The sequence below is a fragment of the Garra rufa genome, chromosome 5 (genome assembly GCF_049309525.1).
Source record: "Garra rufa chromosome 5, GarRuf1.0, whole genome shotgun sequence".
Classification (NCBI taxonomy): Eukaryota; Metazoa; Chordata; class Actinopteri; order Cypriniformes; family Cyprinidae; genus Garra; species Garra rufa.
In genome coordinates, this window is record NC_133365.1 from 14,578,442 (window position 1) to 14,598,003 (window position 19,562).

The window sequence follows — 19,562 nt, forward strand, 5'->3', positions numbered from 1 at the left end:
GTCTTGCTCTGCCAGAACTTTGTTTGTTCCAGTTCAAGCCAATTAGGGCATGTCGAAAAACTCCCATCTCATATTCCTATCTCGCCTATATCACTGTTTCACCTTTTTTGCTAAGAGTGTTTGATCTTCTTTGCATGTTCTCTTCGGTACTTCTGCAGCAATGCAGAATGATTTTAAAATGAATTTTGAAGTTGAGGGAGAAAATGAGATGGGAGATTTTTGACATACCCTAACTGTCTTGAACTGGAAGAAGTATAGACAGAGCAAGACAAGATGAGCGTTTGAGGTTAAAAAGTATATAGGTTGTAATAAAAAAAATAAATAAATAACCAATCGTTTCGCTAGATAAGACCCTTCTTCTTCGTCAGGGATCGTTTACAACCACATTTGGGATCATTTGAAGCCGCATTTAAACTGCATTTTGGAAGTTGAAACTCGGCACCATAGAAGTCCACTATAAGGAGAAAAATCTTAAAAACTGTTCCTTAAAAAACTTAATTTATTACAACTGAAGAAAGAAAGACGTGAACATTTGGGATGACAAGGGGGTGAGTACATTATTTACTTCTCCTTTAAGCTGTATTTTTGCAATTTAGCATGTGATGTTCTCATTCAAGCCTGCTCGCCTTTTTTTTAGAAACCTCAACAGATTTCGCTAAATTTAAACAGCTGATATTCACCAAATTCCTCACTCTCATGTCTGCATGTTTGTGTATTAAATATTTAATTCCATTGTGTTTTCAGCTGCACATTTGATCCTTATTTCAATTCTAAAGAAATCGACAGATTTTCCACAAAAATCACAAAAAAAAATCTTGGCCTGGTTATCCCTCTTCCTGTAAGAGTGGGTGCAGCCATCTGTACATTTTATGGGTCTGGTTTCCGGTCTATTTTTGGCTGTACAAAGCAGCTAGTTTGCAAATTGGTGTGTCCTACCGCATTATTTTAATGTATTGTCTTAATTATAAGTACACAGGTTTCTAGTGCAAACATTTTTACAGTTTACTGCACGTTGTTATCCTTCTTATTATTTCCCTATCGTGGCCAATGAACCAGAAGTCACACCCATATAGGCTTACTTGTGTATTAAAGAAAAGAGTGAATAACTTTTCTTTTTCTTTGATTTTCAGGGGCTTCTTTCAGGCAGCTTGCGACGTTCCAGCTCCTGAGGAGAAGTTTAACGTGGACGAGTATTCTGACATGGTGACACTCAGCAAACCTGTCATCTACATCTCTATTGAGGAGATTATCAACACACACTCTGTAAGACATACAACTAAACATACAACTGAGAATTCACTACAAATCTATTACTTTTGTTGTGATAAAAAGTAGGGCAGATGAACATAAGCTTGCAGGGACAGGGTTTTGGAGAAGACCTGCATATGTCACCAGAGAGAAGTCATTTTCACTGGATGATACAGTCATGACAGAATGAAACATGCACAGATGAATCATTCACAGTAAGATCTATAATATGCATTTAGAAAATAGATAGGGTACATTTTATTTTCAGTACATTTCAACTCCAGTGGAAGAGATGACTGCTGCTTTTATCTCATTTCCGGGCTGTTCGTATGAAAGAGAGAGTCCTGTTTAGACATATCTTGTCAGAACGTGTGTTTTCAGCGTTGACTGGTGGGACATGATCTGGAATGTGAAGTCAAATGCTGATTTTTAGATCTGCAACTCATTGTGATCAGGTTTCATTAGGCGTCTATGAGTCATTTCGAGCTATGAGTCTACTGTGAGGTTGCGGCTTAACTTGATCCATATGTGTGAGGAAGTGACATCATGACCTGTGTAGACATAATAAATAGAGCCTTCATACTTTCAAACAACTACTCTCAGTCGAGCCCCTACATTCCTTCTGTTGGAAAACAGACGTTTCTGACGTTTCTGTGTTTCTCATTGTGCAGCACATAGACAAACATATGTCATGTCTGTTTTAATTTGTATGGCTATATTTTATTAAATGATGGATATTGTATGATTAGAGATGATATTTAGAATTGACTCCCAATTTTGGGTGTTGTTCTGTTTTTTTTTCTGACCAGTTTTTGAATAATGAAATATATTGGAAACAAATACCTCACCCTTTTAGTTATTTTGCAGATTTTTAAAAAGATTTTGAAGACATTGTACATCTAAGATTCCCTGACATGTTAACTACATACACTTATGCATTTAAAAAAGACAATTTTATTCAAAGTGACTGTCTGAGGGGCAAATTTCTACTTGGAATTTTATTTAGATATTCTAAACAATTATACTACAAGAGGTAAAATATGCTGTTATATTCAAAAAATATTCAAAAGTTCAAAGGGGATCAGTAAGATTTTTTATGTTTTTTAATGATGTTTCTTATGCTCATCAAGGCTAGGTTTATTTGATCAAAAATACAGAAAAAAATATATTGTGAAATATTTTTACGATTTAAAATGATGTTTTTCTAGTTTAATATACATAAAAATTTAATTTATTTCTGTGATCAAAGTTACATTTTCTAATATGCTGATTTATTATCAGTGATTTATTATTTGACTTTTTTTAGGATTCTTTGATGAATACAATATTAAAAAGAATAAGCATTAATTTAAAATAGAAATATTTTCTGACAATATCACCGTTCAAATGTTTGGGGTCAGTACATTTTTATTCTTTCTTTTTCTGAAAAAAATAATACTTTTATTCAGCAAGTATGTGTTAAATTGATAAAAAGTGATAGCAAAGACTTAAATTGTTAGAAAAGATTTGTATTTTTATACTTTTTAACTTTTTATTCATCAAAGAGTCCTGAAAAAAGTATCACAGGTTCCTAAAAAATTTGGCCGCACAACTGTTTCCAACATTGATAATTCTAATAATAAATCAGCATATTAGAATGATTTCTGAAGGATCATGTGACACTTAAGACAGTAGTAATGACTGACGAAAATTCGGCTTTGCATTACAGGAATACATTATATTTTATATTATAAGTACATTAAAATATAAACCATTATTTTATATTGAAATGACATTTTCGCAATATTACTCTTTTTTTCTGTATTTTTGATCAAATAAATGCAGCCTTGATGAGCCTAAGAGACTTAAAAAAACATTACAACTCTTACTGATCCTAAACTTTTGAACAGCAGTGAATGCAGTGCACAGTATATGTACAGTATTAGAATATTAGAATTATAGATGGAAATATGTTGGGTTTTGCTGTGAGCATAACATGGTGGTCACTCTAATCCAAAGAAATTGCAATAAGAATTTTACTTGATCCAGGCTAAATGTCAATATTGCAATGATTGTTTGTTGTGAAGTATAATTGTGTTTTGTTAGTCTATACAGACTAGTTGTAGCCGGAATACTTAAATTGGCGCTTTTGTCTTCTAGTTGGTGTTGGAACATAAGGAAGCTATTGCTCCAGATCACAGCGATCTTCTGCATGAACTCTTGAAGGACCTGGGGGAAGTTCCTGACGTTGAGTCGCTACTTGGTAAAATACAAAACAAATACAAACACATAATTTCATTCATTCACTGGGAACAGCTTTCAAACACCACCAGTATTATCCACCTAGATGAAGTGAATACTGTGTGTTACCTTTGGCAAAAGAGTGCAGATACATATGCATCAAATGACAGTAATAAACAGAAACCACTGTCAAATGGCACAATAATGAATGTGAAACTCTGATGTCCAGGTGAAGGAGCTATGGATGCAAATGACCCCAACAAGGAGAACTCACTGAGCCAGCTGGCCAAAACAGAGATCTCCCTTACCCTCACCAACAAGTTTGAGCTGCTGGATGGAGGTGACAAAGACATTAAGGGACTGATGATGAAGTAAGTGAGCAAGTAATCATCACTTCTTCAACTGCCTTTATACGTAAAATGTCCTAACATATAAATATCTCTCTGCCCACACTCAACTTTTCTTCACTGTTCTTATTTCCTGTCTTCATATCTCTCCTAAACCATGGGAGGAAATGGTTTGGTGACCAGTTTTTATCTTTTCCACTTCTAAAATTGGCCTCTTTTGACTGGCTTTGTGTAGTTCTTTACTCTAAGATGAAAGTTCAGTGCAAAAATTCAGTATGATAAATGTTTTAATTTAAATGAATCGCTGGTAATAAAATTTAACATTTGCATGCTGTCAATGAGACAAATCTGTTTTTGTTTTAATGGAGACCTATGGAATCCACTGAATTTTCAAGAAATATATAAATGTGACTTTTTAGCTCACAATTCTGACTTTTTTTCTGAGAATTGTGAGATATAAACTCGCTATTCTGAGAAATTAAGTCAGAATTGTGTGATATAAACTCCTAATGGCGAGCTAAAAAGTCATAATTGCAAAATATAAACTCGGAATTCAGACCCTCACCAAGATATAAACGTGCAATTTTGAGAAATAAAGTCATAATTGTGAGTTTATATCTTGCAATTCTCAGAATTGAGTTTTTATCTCACAATTCTGACTTCAGAGAACATATAAGTCTTTTTTTTCCCTTCAAAAGTGGACTTTATAACTCGTAGTTGCAAAAAAAGTCAGAATTGTGAGATAAATTTGTGCATTTGTGACTTTATTTCTCGCACTTGTGAGTTTATATCTCACAATTCTGACTTGATAACAAGCAATTGCAATTCTGACTTTTTTTCTCAAAATTGCTTGATATAAACTCACAATTCTGAAAAATAAACTTGCAATTCTGAGAAAAAAGTCAGAATTGGGAGTTTATGTCTTACAATTGTGACTTTTCTCAGACTTGTGAGCTTCTGTTTCACAATTTACTTTTTTTTCTCAGAATTGCAAGTCACGCAATTCTAAAATAAAAGTCAGAACTGTGGGATATAAACTCACAATTCTGATTTTTTTGTGAGAAAAAAAATAATTGTGAGATACAAACTCTTGCCAGAAAAAAGTCAGAATTGCGAGACAAATTCGCATTTGCAATTCTGACGTCATTTCTCGCAATTGTGAGTTTATATCATGCAATTCTGAGAATAAAAGTCATAATTGTGAGTTTATATCAAGCAATTCTGAGAATAAAAGTCATAATTGTGAGTTTATATCAAGCAATTCTGAGAATAAAAGTCAGAACTGTGAGTTTATATCTCACAATTCTGACTTTATAACTCACAATTGCAAGTTTATATCTTAAAATTCTGTGAAAAAAGTGTTTGCATCACATTATAATGAGGAAAAAGATTGTTGCAGTAACATTTTTTTTTATTCAGTGGCCAAAACAAGCTTCCATAATTCTAACTGTTTCACACTGCAAAGAAAACTGCCCAACCAAAAGAGGCACAATTTTGGTCATATGGTGTGAAGAGGGCTTTAGGACAGAGGTCGTCACATACTTTTTATGTAATACCCTAAGGAAACATTTGTCGACTATCATTTGCTGACAAGTACTGTCCTTCCGTTCAACTTGTGTGCTAACCGCTAGCCTTCTAGTCTTTCTTTGGGAAGGAAGCAGGAACAGGGACGTCACAGCTCATTGTCTATATGTTTACACCATGCTCCATTTCCACTCAGAAAAAAAAAAATCCCCAGCATCTGTGAAGCCCCAGTGACCCAGACGTGTATGATCTTTTGTTTACAGACCGTATGAACATCAGTTACTGTAACCAGCCAGTTTGTTTATGTTCAGTGTGAAATGAAGGATCAAAGGACTCTTAGTAGCGTTGCTTTAAGAGCAACCATACATTTGTGTTGTTTTACTTTCTTGTGGTATAATGACTTCTGAAAGCTGAATAAATAAGCTTTCCATTGATGGATGGTTTGTTAGGATAGGATAATATTTAGTCGGGATACAACTATTTGTTGGAACTGGAATCTGAGGGTGCAAAAAAATGCCTTTAAAAGTTTTTAGCAATGCATATTTCTAATCAGAAATTAAGTTTTGATATTTTTGCAGTAGGAAATTTACAAAACACCTTCATGGAACATGATCTTTACTTAGTATCCTAATGATTTTTGACATAAAATAAAAAATATAATTTTAGAACTATACAATGTATTTTTTGACAAATACTTATGACTGGTTTTGTGGTCCAGGGTCACAAGTTGTGTCCTGCTTCTGCTCTTTCCTCAGTCAACTTCTTTTTTATACAGTTTTGAGTACCACAAAAGACTTGCTGTTAACAGGTTTGGGGTATCAGACAACTTTGCTAACTAGTTGTTCTGTTAACAGACAAAACTGATATTTTTCTGACAGGATCTGGCATCCAGGGCTGGATCTGATATTTTTGGCATGATCTAACAGAGATAAACCACAAATTGGTCTGCATTTCCTTACAGGCACTTTTGGTATGCTTACCAGACAAACTCTTAAAGGAATAGTTCACTCAAAAATAAAAAGTGCATCATCGTTAAAACCAAGACATTTTAATTGTATTAAAACCCTGACACTCTTATGTTAGGTAGAAGAAAAGATTAAAAGGTTTTTCAAATATGGACATTTGCAAGTGATGATATTTCACCCACAAATGAAAACTCCATTATCGTTTTGTCTTTTATGTCACCAGCATTTTCTAGTCTTTATTAAATCACCGTTTCATTTTCTGCTGGACAGTGTCAGCCCGTTATCTTACCAGATGAGACAATGCACAAAATAAGACACTCTGATATCCCTGACAAGTACATCCTTCTCTTTGTTTGCCTGTCATTTTGCAGAACAAAGAAACTGATAGTGGATGTTGTGAGAATTCAACCAGGGGAAACACTTACTGATATCCTAGAAACTCCTGCCTCTGCTGCACAGGTATAGTATGCTCTTGACTCAGTGATCAAGAGTGAATAGAGATCAGTTTTCCAACAGATTCAAATGAAGTTCAATCGATTCGTTTAAACCATCTCTCTGTGGTTCTGTAGGAGGCAGAGCACTCTAAGCTAGTGGAGCGACAGGTGGTGCAGGACTCTCAGACTCCAGAGGGCTTGAAAAGCAGCCAGGCCATGCTGGAGGATCGCCAACTGCCTCTGGAGCAGAAGAAGAGGAAGATCCTCAGGAACCTGAGGACTCTGGAACAAGCTGGTCTGGTCAGCTCAAAACACAAGTACCAGGAAATCATCAATGACATCTCCAAGGTCAGGGCTCAGTGACTTCAAACGGGTGCAGGAACTATTTAAAAAGAGGTTGGGGCTCATTGAAAGTCAGTAGCTGTCTTTGGGATGCATATAGATTTTGTCTGCAACACTAGGGTTGGGAATCGAAAATCGATTCCGATTCTGGAATCGGGTACTTAAGATAAAGAATCGGATACTTGTTATAAAATTAGAATTTCTGGGAATCGAAAAGAATCGGAATCGATAAGTGGAATCGGAATCGGAATCGATAAAATTCAAACGATACCCAACCCTATGCAACACAGACTCGTCATCTCCGCAGTAATGAGGTGCCTGTATCCATTTAAATTCATTTGAAAGTAGACATTTCGCTTTTTATAGACACATTTTTCATGTCTGTAAGGCAAGAATACATGGAGTTTTGAAGTTTCACGCTCAAGTTCAAAGACGAGATGACAGAAGGCACATCCTGTTTGGTTTCATTATTTTACAAAAGCACAAAGTTTCTGTTATTCTGTGCACACTAATAAACATAGAGTTTTTACAGATTCGAAAGATGTATTACTTCTGTATTAAAGATGTATTACGTCTGACCAAAAATGACGGAGTATTTTAAGAGCAAGTGACCACACTGCAAGTGTTCAGCTTTCACACTCCACACATACACTTTAATAGTGTTCTAGGTTAACACTGGATTGAGTGGCCATGTAAAGTTGCTGCTACTTACATATTTTAGATGAAATGATACGTGAATGTTTGGATGTCCAGCCCGATATACTGTACCACTTCATAGACCAGCAGTTAACAATCTGTCCATCATGGACTGCCTGACTTTTCCAATTCCTGTGAATTTTTTTTACCTGCGACTAATAAAATTTTGGTCGACCAAGCCACTTCTCGTCGACTAATGGTTAGTTGACTATTAGGGGGCAATCTAAGTTTTTAGGATATAATTTGTAACAACAAAAATGTTTTATTGGACAGGACATTCGATACCAGCGACGCTACAGACAGAGAAGGAAAGCAGAGTTGGTGAAGTTACAGCAGACTCTGAGTGCACTCAACTCAAAGGCGGCTTTCTATCAGGACCAGATCAACTACTATGACACATACATCAAAACCTGCCTGGATAACCTCAATAGAAAGTGAGTGGAGACACGCACAACCCTTTTGTACAAGCACAATCATAATTATGTGGGCCTGTATGTGCCTCTTAATAATCACCTGAGATACTTATAAATTAATAGAAATCGATTAATAAAGCAAATAATTTTGTTAAGAAACAGATAAGAGTCTGCAATTTGATTAGCAAATATAAAAAAAATATTTTGAGTGGAAGCATCATGTCTATTGTGCTGAGTTTATGTTAAAACCACACAGGAGTAACAAAAACAGTTGGTTATGTCTGTGAAGGTAAAGAGCTGGGAAAGAAATTGCAAGTTTTTTATTAGATCTGTGTGGCAGCAGTGTAATATGTGACCCTGGACCACAAAACCAGTCATAAGGTTAAATTTGACAAAACTGAGATTTATACATCACATGAAAGCTCAATAAATAAGCTTTCTATTGATGTATGGTTTGTTAGGATAGGACAATATTTGGCTGAGATACATCTATTTAAAATCAGAGATATGAGGATGCAAAAAAATAAAAAAGACTGAGAAAATCACCTTTAAAGTTGTCCAAATTAGGTTCTTAACAATGCATATTACAAACCAAAAATTACATTTTGATATGTTTACAGTAGGAATTTTACAAAAAATCTTCATGGAACATGAACTTTACTTAATTTCTTAATGATTTTTGGCATAAAAGAAAAATCAAAAATTTTGACCCATGCAATGTATTTTTGGCTATTGCTACAAATATACCCCAGCGACTTAAGACTGGTTTTGTGGTCCAGGGTCACATATACAGTTAATAAATAAATATCCACTGGTCTCTTGCCTCCTCTGAGGCTGGGACTCTAAATAGTGTTCTGTGCTCATCTGTGCAGTCAAAGACAGAACAGTTAGCATGGTTTGCTCAAACTTTTGCCATGGCGTTAGAACTGGTACACTGCTGTTGTTTGCAAACACAAAATGATGGTGCCGTAATTGGAAATGTGCAGATTAAAGCAACACTAAAGAGTTTTTTTTTTTTACCTTAAAATAATGTTTCCGAACTCGTGTCAGTGGTTCATCAACTCATAACAGGGTGAAACGCAGTGTTGCCAGATTGGAAATGTCCAAGTATCGTACCAGAAGCTCAAAATTATCGTATTTGGGAGAAAATTATCGTATTTTAGTCAAACGTTCAAAATAAAGATATTTATCTAGATGTTACAGCTATTTCTCCTTTTTAGCACTCATTTTCTATACCTTATTGCAATGCTAAACTAATTATCTTACCCGAGTCAAACGTTCAAAATACAGCTATTAATCTAGATGTTACAGCTATTTATCCTTTTCAGCACTCATTTTCTATACTTTATTGTTAAACTAACAACCTCAGTTTAGAGACCTGCGCGGGACGGATTTTTCAGTCCCGCTCCCGCCCGCTCCCGCAAGATTGTGTCCCGCTCCCGCAGAAATATACGTTATCTCGTCCCGCTCCCGCCCGCGACATTCGTGATTTGTCCCGCTCCCGCCCGCAAAAGCCAGCATAAAATTAATCTATATTGATTTTTTCTGTACATCGATTGAATTTACATGAAACAGTTCTGTAACATCTTGTAAGTTCCACTAAACCCCAGCATAAACGCTCTGGATAAAATATGTGTTATTTAGACTAAGCATCAACATTCACAAACCACTGTTATTCTTAACAAAAAAGCAAACATGAGCTATGCGTGCATCCACGGCAGAATGCAAACTAGGCTCCTTTAAAGCTGACATCTCAGTATATACGCGATCTCATAAAGCTCTTATAACACAATGGATATTATGCACAATTAATCTTTCGTACATGTCTACACTTTGAGTGTTGTAATTTGTAAGCACCCAATATTCAGCACTGTTCAATACTTTTGAGCAGTGAGTGGATTTTAACTTAAACACCACTGATTGGCGATGCGCTCCAGAAATCAGCAGATGGCTACATTGCTCACACTTCAAACCAGTTTTAAACCGAAACTGCCTATTCTTGCGCTTACTGATCATATTTATGTTGTTCTTGCTGCTTTTGTGCAATAGATGAATAACAATTTTTTGTTTTTAGATATTTTATGTTTAGATATTTCTATTTTGCGGGAGTCCCGCGAATCATTTTATTTTCCCGCATCCCGCACACACACGAGTCTCTACCCGCCCGCACCCGCACTCGCCCATCAAGTTTTGTCCCGCGCCGCACTCTGTTGCGTTGGGTCCCGCGGGTCCCGCTGTACTCCCGCGGGATTGCAGGTCTCTACCTCAGTTTTGAAACAACTGACCTAAGTACGACAGGAACGTTAACTTGTGCTTGTGAGAGAGAGCCATTCTCCACGATGATTGGTTGAGAAGACGTAAGATTGGATGAAAGGCATGCGTAACGCACGTTCACGTCTCCTCACAATCATGAAGGTAGACGTAGTATCCACACAGCTAGATCTTTGAGAATAGAAGCTCTTATAATTACAACGACCATGGTGTCACAAAATTCTGAAATTATCGTACATTGTGGTATTATTGATCGTACATCGTACAGAGGTCAAAATTATGGTACAAATACGATAATTATCGTACGTCTGGCAACACTGGTGAAACGGCACTTTCGTATTCGCTTTGCGACCCTCTATCGGCCAGAACAGCACTATGTAAGTTTGGGTCGTCTGCAAGTTTGGGACTACAAATGCGACTTGCTTTACGGGGAAAAAAAAATAGCAAACAATGTCATTATTATGTTTTATTTCATTTTCATACTTTTCATAAAGTCATGCAACATACTCTACCTTGTCACTGTACATCGTTATTTCCAAAGCCGGTCCTGGATAGCCTCCAAACAAATAACGTGCATGTGACGCAACGGTAGGGTAGGCTAAATAATTTACGACAGCGGTAATGGACAATTCCGCTTCCAACATGTAGAGGGAGCAAAGTTCTTTGGTGTTGCTTTAAAGGCTGGTAATATTATAATAAGTCATGGGTGAGCAAAATCTGATGCACTTGGTTTTTTTTTTACAGGCTTGCAGAAAAAAGGGTTATCAAAACAAAGTTACTGGGTTGTCCTTTTTTTTAATGTTTTCTGGGTTGGTAGATGCACCTGGGACCTGATTATAGCACTTAAACACAGAAAGCGTCACATTTTCATGATATGTCACTTTTAATAATTGCATTTGCTGGTTCGAGGTACAGCAGAAAATCAATAAGAAATTTTGTAAGTGTCTAATATAATTTTCTATAGGACATAGAATGCTTCATTGATGATTGTTTTGCCACAGGAACTCACGAAGGTCCATTAAACTGGACAAAAAGGAAGAGGTTAAGGGCAGTAAGAAGTCCAAGGCCTCATCTCTGAAGTACACAGCTGCCAAACTGCATGAGAAAGGAGTCATTCTGGAGATTGAAGGCCTCCAGACGAATCAGTATGTTCTTCCTCCTTACGAAACTTCTTATCGTTCGGTTGCTAATAAATATTTGTATTGATAACTTCACAATGTGCCATAATCAATCATGTAATATCTAAGCTGACCTTCCTAATATCTGAGGTTAACCATCCTGTTCTGCTCTTCAGTCCAAAGGGGAGTTTAGGCAACTATTTTGCAATGTCTTAAAAGGATAGTTGACCCAAAAATGAAAATTGTCATTAATTACTCACCCTCATGTCGTTCCAAAACCGTAAGACCTTCATTCATCTCGGAAACACAAATACAGATATTTTTGATGAAATCCGAGAGCTTTCCGACCCCGCATAGACAGCATGTTCAAGGCCCAGAAAGGTAGTCAGGACATCATTTAAATAGTCCAGGTGATATCAGTAGATCAACCTTAATTTTATGAATAAAGTCGTTATTTTTGTTTTCTTTGCACACAAAAAGAATTCTCGTAGCTTCATAAAATTACGGTTGAGCCACTGATGTCGAATGGAATATTTTAGCGATGTCCTTACTACCTTTCTGGGTTTTGAACTTGTCAGTTGCGTTGCCAGAAAGCTCTCGGATTTCATCAAAAGTATCATTTGTGACCCTGGACCACAAAACCAGTCTTAAGTCGCTGGGGAATATTTGTAGCAATAGCCAAAAATACATTGTATGGGTCAAAATTTTTGATTTTTCTTTTATGCCAAAAATCATTAAGAAATTAAGTAAAGTTCATGTTCCATGAAGATTTTTTGTAAAATTCCTACTGTAAACATATCAAAATGTATTTTTTTATTTGTAATATGCATTGTTAAGAACCTAATTTGGACAACTTTAAAGGTGATTTTCTCAGTCTTTTTGATTTTTTTTGCATCCTCAGATTTCTGATTTCAAATAGATGTATCTCAGTCAAAAATTGTCATATCCTAACAAACCATACATCAATAGAAAGCTTATTGAGCTTTCATATGATGTATAAATCTCAGTTTTGTCAAATTTAACCTTATGACTGGTTTTGTGGTCCAGGGTCACATTTGTGTTCTGAAAATGAACAAAGTTCTTACAGGTTTGGAACGAAATGAGGGTCAGTAATTGCCATTTTTGGGTGGACTAAACCTTTTAGGCAGATCAAAAGAATATTTAACATTTCATCCTCTAGTGCTCAGTGATATTAGTCCTTTAATTTGTTGTCAATCTCAAGTATGTATTATAATTCTTTTTACCAGTCATTTTGCAATACTATTTTTTTGCATGGTAAGATGTATTAGGCTCCACCTATTCCAGTACTTCAGTCAGCGTTTTGTACATTTCAGGTTAAAAAATGTCATGTTCGACATTTGCCCTTGTGAGGAAGTGGGTGACTTTGAGATAAAGGCCAAGTTCATGGGAGTTGAGATGGAGAAGGTGCAACTGCATTTCCAGGTCAGTTCCCAGGTGCTCAGAGCCTGGCACAAGTCTTTCACTATTTGGAAATACATATATGGGTACACCACAACACGACTGTTTTTCACATGTTGTGTGTTTCGTTATCAGGACCTGTTGCAGCTTCAGTATGAGGGAGTAGCTGTCATGAAAATGTTTGACAAAGCCAAAGTCAACGTCAATCTACTGATCTTCCTCTTAAACAAAAAGTTCTATGGAAAATGAAAATCCGTTGGAGTTAATTCAGCGCAAATATGTCTGGAAATATTAACTAGCTTTCAAAGTCTCATTTTAGGTATGTTAGTTTACACAAATTGTGCGAAATGAACAGAATGTGCCTTTTAGATGTTTTTGTATAAGAAATTTCTCTGAGCATTCAGGGTATTTGTGCAACTGTGTTTGCAGGTGTCTGTATGTAATTAACTTTAAAATGAGATCTTACCATTCTAAGAATTACCTTACATGCCAAGCTGTACATACATCGCTTATGTTTGACATAGATTTGAATTTGAAAGGAAATTGAATCAAACCACTATCAAAACAACAAATGTTCATTTTGAAAATTGTGTGGATTATATTTTTTAAATACAAGCATAATTAAAATATATATTTTATTGCAAGTAATGTATTGAATGCTGCAATTTTTTAATATGTTAAAAATGAATAAGATGAATGACTTTTAATGACTGATAATGCACTACTGCCATGTGGCTGTTAAATAAGATAAACCAGTGGAGACTGTCATGAACTAGTGCCTTTAATTTCCAAGTGCTCATATGTGCATCTTTTTAAAGATGCCTATTAAACGGCATTCCTAAAAGTTTTCAGTTGAAGAAAAAAATGGACAATGTTGTGTACTGAAAAGATGAATTAATGTTATTGATTTTAAATAAATACAACTATCATACATCAAAATGCGTTTGTTCATTTATTTAGGAGAGACTGAGAAAGTGTAAAATGTATTTTATTCCTGTGATCAAAGCTGAAATTTCAGCATCATTTCTCCAGTCTTCAGTGTCACATGATCCTTCAGAAATCCTTCTAATATGCTGATTTACTGTTTAAGAAACATTTATTATTATTATTATTATTATTAATAATATTTAAAACAGTTGACTACATTTTTTTTCAAGATTCTTTGATGAATAGAAAGGTCCAAAGAGCAGTGTTTATCTGAAATAAAAAGATTTTGTAACATTACACACTATACCATTCAAAAGCCGGTATATAATTCTTTTTTTTATTTTTGGGTGAAAGTAATTATAGGAAATTAATACTTTTATTCAGCAAGGATGCTTTAAATTGATCAAAGGTGATGATAATGAATGTTACAAAAGATTTTTAGTTCAGATAAATACAGTTCTTAACTTCCTATTCATCAAAGAAACCTGAAAAAAATGACTGGGCTGTTTTCAACGTAATAATAATAATAATAATAAATGTCTTTGAGCAGGAAATCAGAATATTAGAATGATTTCTGAAGGATCATGTGACTGGAGTAATGATGCTAAATATTCAGCTTTGAAATCACATTACATTTTAAAATATATTCAAATAAAAAGCAGTTATTTTAAATAGTAAAACTATTTCACAATTTTACTGTTTTTGCTGTGCTTTAGATCAAATAAATGCAGGCTTGGAGAGTAGAAGAGACTTCAAAAAACATTAAAAAATTAAAAACTTTTGACTGTTTTTTATTTTAAATTAGGACATTTTTGTTATTTCTATCCTCCAAACAAAAATCGCTCCATCATACTGCATGTTCTAATAGTACTTTGTAAAACAGATGAACAATGCATAACATACTGTAAAGTAAATATTTAATAACTCCACCCTTCGAAATATGTACTTTGAAAGTTATATCACAGCTGGTCCTGGTGTCGCTTGTTCGAGTGGGCGTTGACATGCATTCGGCAGACAGGGGAGTGAGTGAATCTATATCCACCCTCCAGTCTTTTCTGATGTCTGAGGACTGCTGCTGAAATAGCGACCGCGATCAGGCTCGTTCAGGGAAAAGTCTTTGCCTGTTTATTTCGTATTTGCGGTCTTTCATCATTTTTGATCTGCAGCGCTTCATTCAGTCGTGATGTTGCGGATTGCGGTGTTGATGGGGCTGCTGGCTGTGGCGTGCTCTGCGATTGCGCTGCCCAAGAACGGTAAGACACTTCTCTTTATTTGCACGTGACACAGGCTGAAATGTAATAAACTTAAGTAATTTACAAAGCTTTGGAGAGCGGAATAAATGTTAACTCCTGTACTTTTTTTTTTAAACAATTAACCGCTTAAAATGATGTGCGAGTTAAATAGCTGCCTACTGCGTCCAGCTAGATACTATGGGACGCGAAGTGCACACTATGTTTACTGACAGATCTGGGTAGTAACTGATTACATGTAATCTGGATTACGTAATCAGATTAGAAAATTAAGTACTTGTAATTAGATTAAATTACATTTTTACACATTACATTTTATTACATTAAAACACTCTACTACACTTTTTTATTGATTGCATGATTACATATTAGCAATACATTATTCATAATTTATTGGTTTCTCTTTTTCATCTTTTGAATGTTCCTTTCTAAAATAGCCTACCGCTTACAGTCAAACCAAAATTCAAGAGTTAAAAATTCACTCAAGAGTTAAACTGTGTCAGAACAAATTCATCTTGATAATGTCAGATAACTTTGATAGAAAGGTATTTAATGGATTGAAATCAACCCAAAATTTTGACAAAGTTGTTCTATCAGTCCTTTGTTGACCAATTACCAAGCAATTCTTAATTTTGTTCAGTCTGTGGTGTAAAAAAGTCACATTATCAATTCAAGAAAAAAAAAAAAGGTTAAGCAAAACATGGTCAGGTCAAAGTGTCTGAATAATTTTTGGTCCCAAATGTTTAAGCAATTTTACTGGTAGTCCACTGTATGAACATTTTTTCTGTATAATATATCACAGTTTACTTTATCTTGCCATCCTCACTTACATAAATGAATATAGTGTCCTATAGTGTCCTGCACCCACTCGTAAAAAAATATCAAATATTATATCTGGTGTCTGAATAATTTTTGGTTTGACTGTAAATTCACTCAGAAAGTTTTTAGTTTTGCATCATATCATATTTGCATGTTCATTGAGTTTTTTATGATTTATTTAAATATTAGCTTTTCATTACCCTCAAACCCCCTGCAGTTACTTCACAAATAAAAAATAAAAAACAGTTTGGGAAACCTTGATGTAATGTTTAATGCACTTCATGTTGTTAATAATAACAAATTGAATATATTTTCTTACTCTTTGTATTTTATGTCAATATGGTACAGTATTATCCTATTAAAATAAATGTGATAAACCAGTTAGGTCAAAAGTAATCTAAAAGTAATCAAAAAGTAGTCTGATTACTATGTTACTAACTACAATTTTTGTCATGCAATTTGGAATCAATAACGGATTACAGTTTGTAAGTAATCTACCCTATATTAGAATTTTTAAATATATAGTAGGCTAATCTAAGATACAAATAAAGTTAAAATAAGGGGGGATTTGGTAGCAATACTGTAAACAGGGTTCCTACACATTTTCCATTTCAAAATTCCACACGTTTCCAAACTCAAACTTCCAAAACTAGTAGATTTCAGGCCATATTTAACATAAATGGTTCGTAAAGCATTTTCAGCCTTATATTTGGTTTATAGTACAGTCATCTGTAAATATTTTTTTTTTCTCAGGTTTTTTAAAATTTATTTTCTTTAGGCGACAATATACAGAGCCACTAAAATAAAAGGAGAAATTAAAAATACAGACTTTTACATGCACACAAGAGACCTTTTTTGTACCCTCGAGAAACAATTCACATGTGCATGATTCTGCATTAAAATTTTTAGTTTTATGTAACTTATTTCCTTTGTGCATCACTGCCATCTTACTATAAATAAAACAAGAACATGAATGCACATGAATTAACTTACTTGCTCAAGTACTTGCTTACTTGGTCTTTTCTTTTTTTTAAAGATTCATTTTAGAGAAAGGGGGTGGGATCGGGAAAAGTCCTCGAGTCGGGATTCGAACACGGGACTCCAGGAGCGCAAAATTTGACTTTTCTTATAGTAATATCAAGGCCTATGGCCAATTGAACACATCCTCTGTGGTGGTGCAATAACTATGACACAAAATAGACTGATGGCATAAAATTTGCCAAATTCTAGGGTCTATAAAAAAGACAGGTACTGTAAAAAAAAGTGGAGGCCAAGAAACCACACAGTGAAATGGGCTAATGGCACAATAGGTGGCTCAGTGCACATTGACCTACATGCTTAGTTTAATGGTTTCTCGTGCGCACATATAAGTATATCTTCGCGCAAAGGTCCTTGAGGTCATGTAATATGGTGCTAAGAACATTTGTGAGAAGAAACCCAAAATGCTTATAACCTGCATTTTGCATAATGAAAAAGTTCACCTTGAATTCATTCAGTCGTATTTGACAAATTACTAAAGAATCACTAAACAGAAATCTTGCTTTTTGTACAATAAATGTATTTTCGTTAAATTTTCTGTTATAAAAAACTAAATAGGAGCAACAGTCTGGAAACACAAATATTTTTCCATGCTCCGCTTTAATTTTTTTCCATACTTTTTAAGACATGGAAAATACTGAAATCAAATTAAATACTTTTCCATACGTTTTCAAACCCTGTAGGAACCCTGTGTAAAACTGTAAAAACGAACACATTATTATTATTATTATTATTATTATTATTACTACTGCAGGAATCATTATGATTAGTGTGACCGTGTTTTTTATTTTTACTATTTTATTTATATATTTACTTACATACCAAACATTTTACTTCTAAATCGTTTCATTATATACTTCTTTTTTTTCCAGAAACGTTTATTCGGACATTTTCTGGTTTCTTCCTCACCGTCACCGATGAGCCGATTGATTACCTTGATGTGCAGGAGGAGGGCAGCGGCTCCGGTTTGGGTCAAGTGTCCAAACCCAAGAAAGACCACCACCACCGTGTGGTTAAAAAGACTTATCACATCTCTCCGGAGGCCTCAAGCTTGCTCACAGGACGCGTGGTGACTGTTGTCATCCCAACAATTTACATTGTGGTGTTCATCATCAGCGCCCCTCTTAATCTGCTGGCGCTGGTCATGTTTGTGCGCAAAGTGAGACCGAAGAAACCGGCGGCGATTTACATGATGAATTTAGCCTGCGCCGACCTTCTGTTCGTCCTGGTGCTCCCGTTTAGAATAGCCTACCATTACAACGGAAATAACTGGATTTACGGGGCCGGCATGTGTCGTTTTGTCACAGCTGCTTTCTACTGCAACATGTACTGCTCTGTGCTGCTGATGATGTGCATTAGTGTGGACCGCTTTATGGCGGTCGTTTACCCGATGGACTCGCTCACCTGGCGCAGTCCGCAAACCGCGTCCGTCGTGTGCGCCGCCATGTGGCTTTTATCCATCGGCGGTGTGACACCATTGCTAATTTCCAATCAAACCATTCATCTACCTGACCTTGGCATTACCACCTGTCACGACGTTCTTGACATCCACCACCTCCGCGAGTATTACCTGTACTTTTTCCCCATCATCTCTTCGGTTTTCTTCTTCATCCCGCTCATTTTTAGCACCGTCTGCTACGTGCGCATCATCCAAGCCTTGTGCGCGGCTAACGTGGAAAACCGCGCGAAAAAAACGCGGGCTGTTTTTATGGCCGTTACTGTCTTTGCTGTGTTTGTCATATGCTTCGCGCCCACAAACATCATTCTGTTGTCGCATTATGTACAGTTCGCTCACAAGCACAGCGATGCGTCCTACGCCGCATACCTAGTGTCAACGTGCATAGGGAGCGTCAGCTGCTGTCTGGACCCCCTCATGTACTACTTCGGGTCGTCTCAGTGCCAAAAACAGGTTCTTGCCTTTCTCAAATGCCAGGGAGTGTCAGGCATCGAAAGGAGCGCGCAGTTCACCAGCACCACCAGATCCAGCAAGCTGGAGACTTTCAAAAGCAGCGTGAGTAACCAGTACAGGAAGCTGATGGCATGAAAACCGGGCTGGTTTTGAAAGAGTTTTAAGAACTTTGCAGCTGACCAGGATGAGAAACCTTCTCAACCCGTCTGTAGTAGGTTTCCAAGAACTTTAAATGATTTGCTTCATCAGGTTCAGCTCATTTAGGATGGTTGGAGGTAATTGCACTATCATTGGAACTCTTGAATTAGCTATTATTCATAACATTTCCAAGAATATCTAAAGGACTCTGGCACTGAGACCATTTCTATGCTTTTCTAACATCTTTGCTAATGTATATATTCTAACTTTATTTTTGTATGAATTTGTTACCATGTCTAATAGATATATTCTTGCCAATAAAAGCGTATTTACGTACCTGATACATAATGCTTTGTAAAGACAAAAAATAAACGTTATTTCTGTTCACTGAAATGCACATACCTTTTGGGACCAGCTGGCTGGATTTTTATAGTTACTTGAGTGAAAATTCTCAAAAACTAAATTCTAAAAAACATTTACACTA

General features: G+C 35.7%; 2 protein-coding genes across 2 annotated transcripts in view; both read left to right on the forward strand.

Annotated features, from left to right (window-relative positions):
* The window catches only part of iqgap2 (IQ motif containing GTPase activating protein 2), a 71,887-nt gene extending 57,951 nt beyond the window's left edge, over window positions 1-13,936 (forward strand). Inside the window, exons 30-38 of the mRNA XM_073839782.1 lie at window positions 1,131-1,263; window positions 3,388-3,490; window positions 3,698-3,839; window positions 6,676-6,763; window positions 6,874-7,086; window positions 8,050-8,210; window positions 11,462-11,605; window positions 12,913-13,021; window positions 13,133-13,936. Coding sequence (XP_073695883.1) covers window positions 1,131-1,263; window positions 3,388-3,490; window positions 3,698-3,839; window positions 6,676-6,763; window positions 6,874-7,086; window positions 8,050-8,210; window positions 11,462-11,605; window positions 12,913-13,021; window positions 13,133-13,246 — 1,207 coding nt within the window. The 3' untranslated portion in view covers window positions 13,247-13,936. The remainder of the gene's footprint in view (window positions 1-1,130; window positions 1,264-3,387; window positions 3,491-3,697; window positions 3,840-6,675; window positions 6,764-6,873; window positions 7,087-8,049; window positions 8,211-11,461; window positions 11,606-12,912; window positions 13,022-13,132) is intronic.
* A 1,056-nt stretch (window positions 13,937-14,992) lies between these two features.
* Window positions 14,993-19,547, forward strand: f2r (coagulation factor II (thrombin) receptor). The gene is made up of 2 exons (XM_073841320.1): window positions 14,993-15,177; window positions 17,904-19,547. Exons 1-2 carry the CDS (start codon window positions 15,108-15,110, stop codon window positions 19,073-19,075), a joined length of 1,242 nt encoding a protein of 413 aa, XP_073697421.1. The 5' UTR covers window positions 14,993-15,107; the 3' UTR covers window positions 19,076-19,547.
* Window positions 19,548-19,562: the final 15 nt, after the last annotated feature.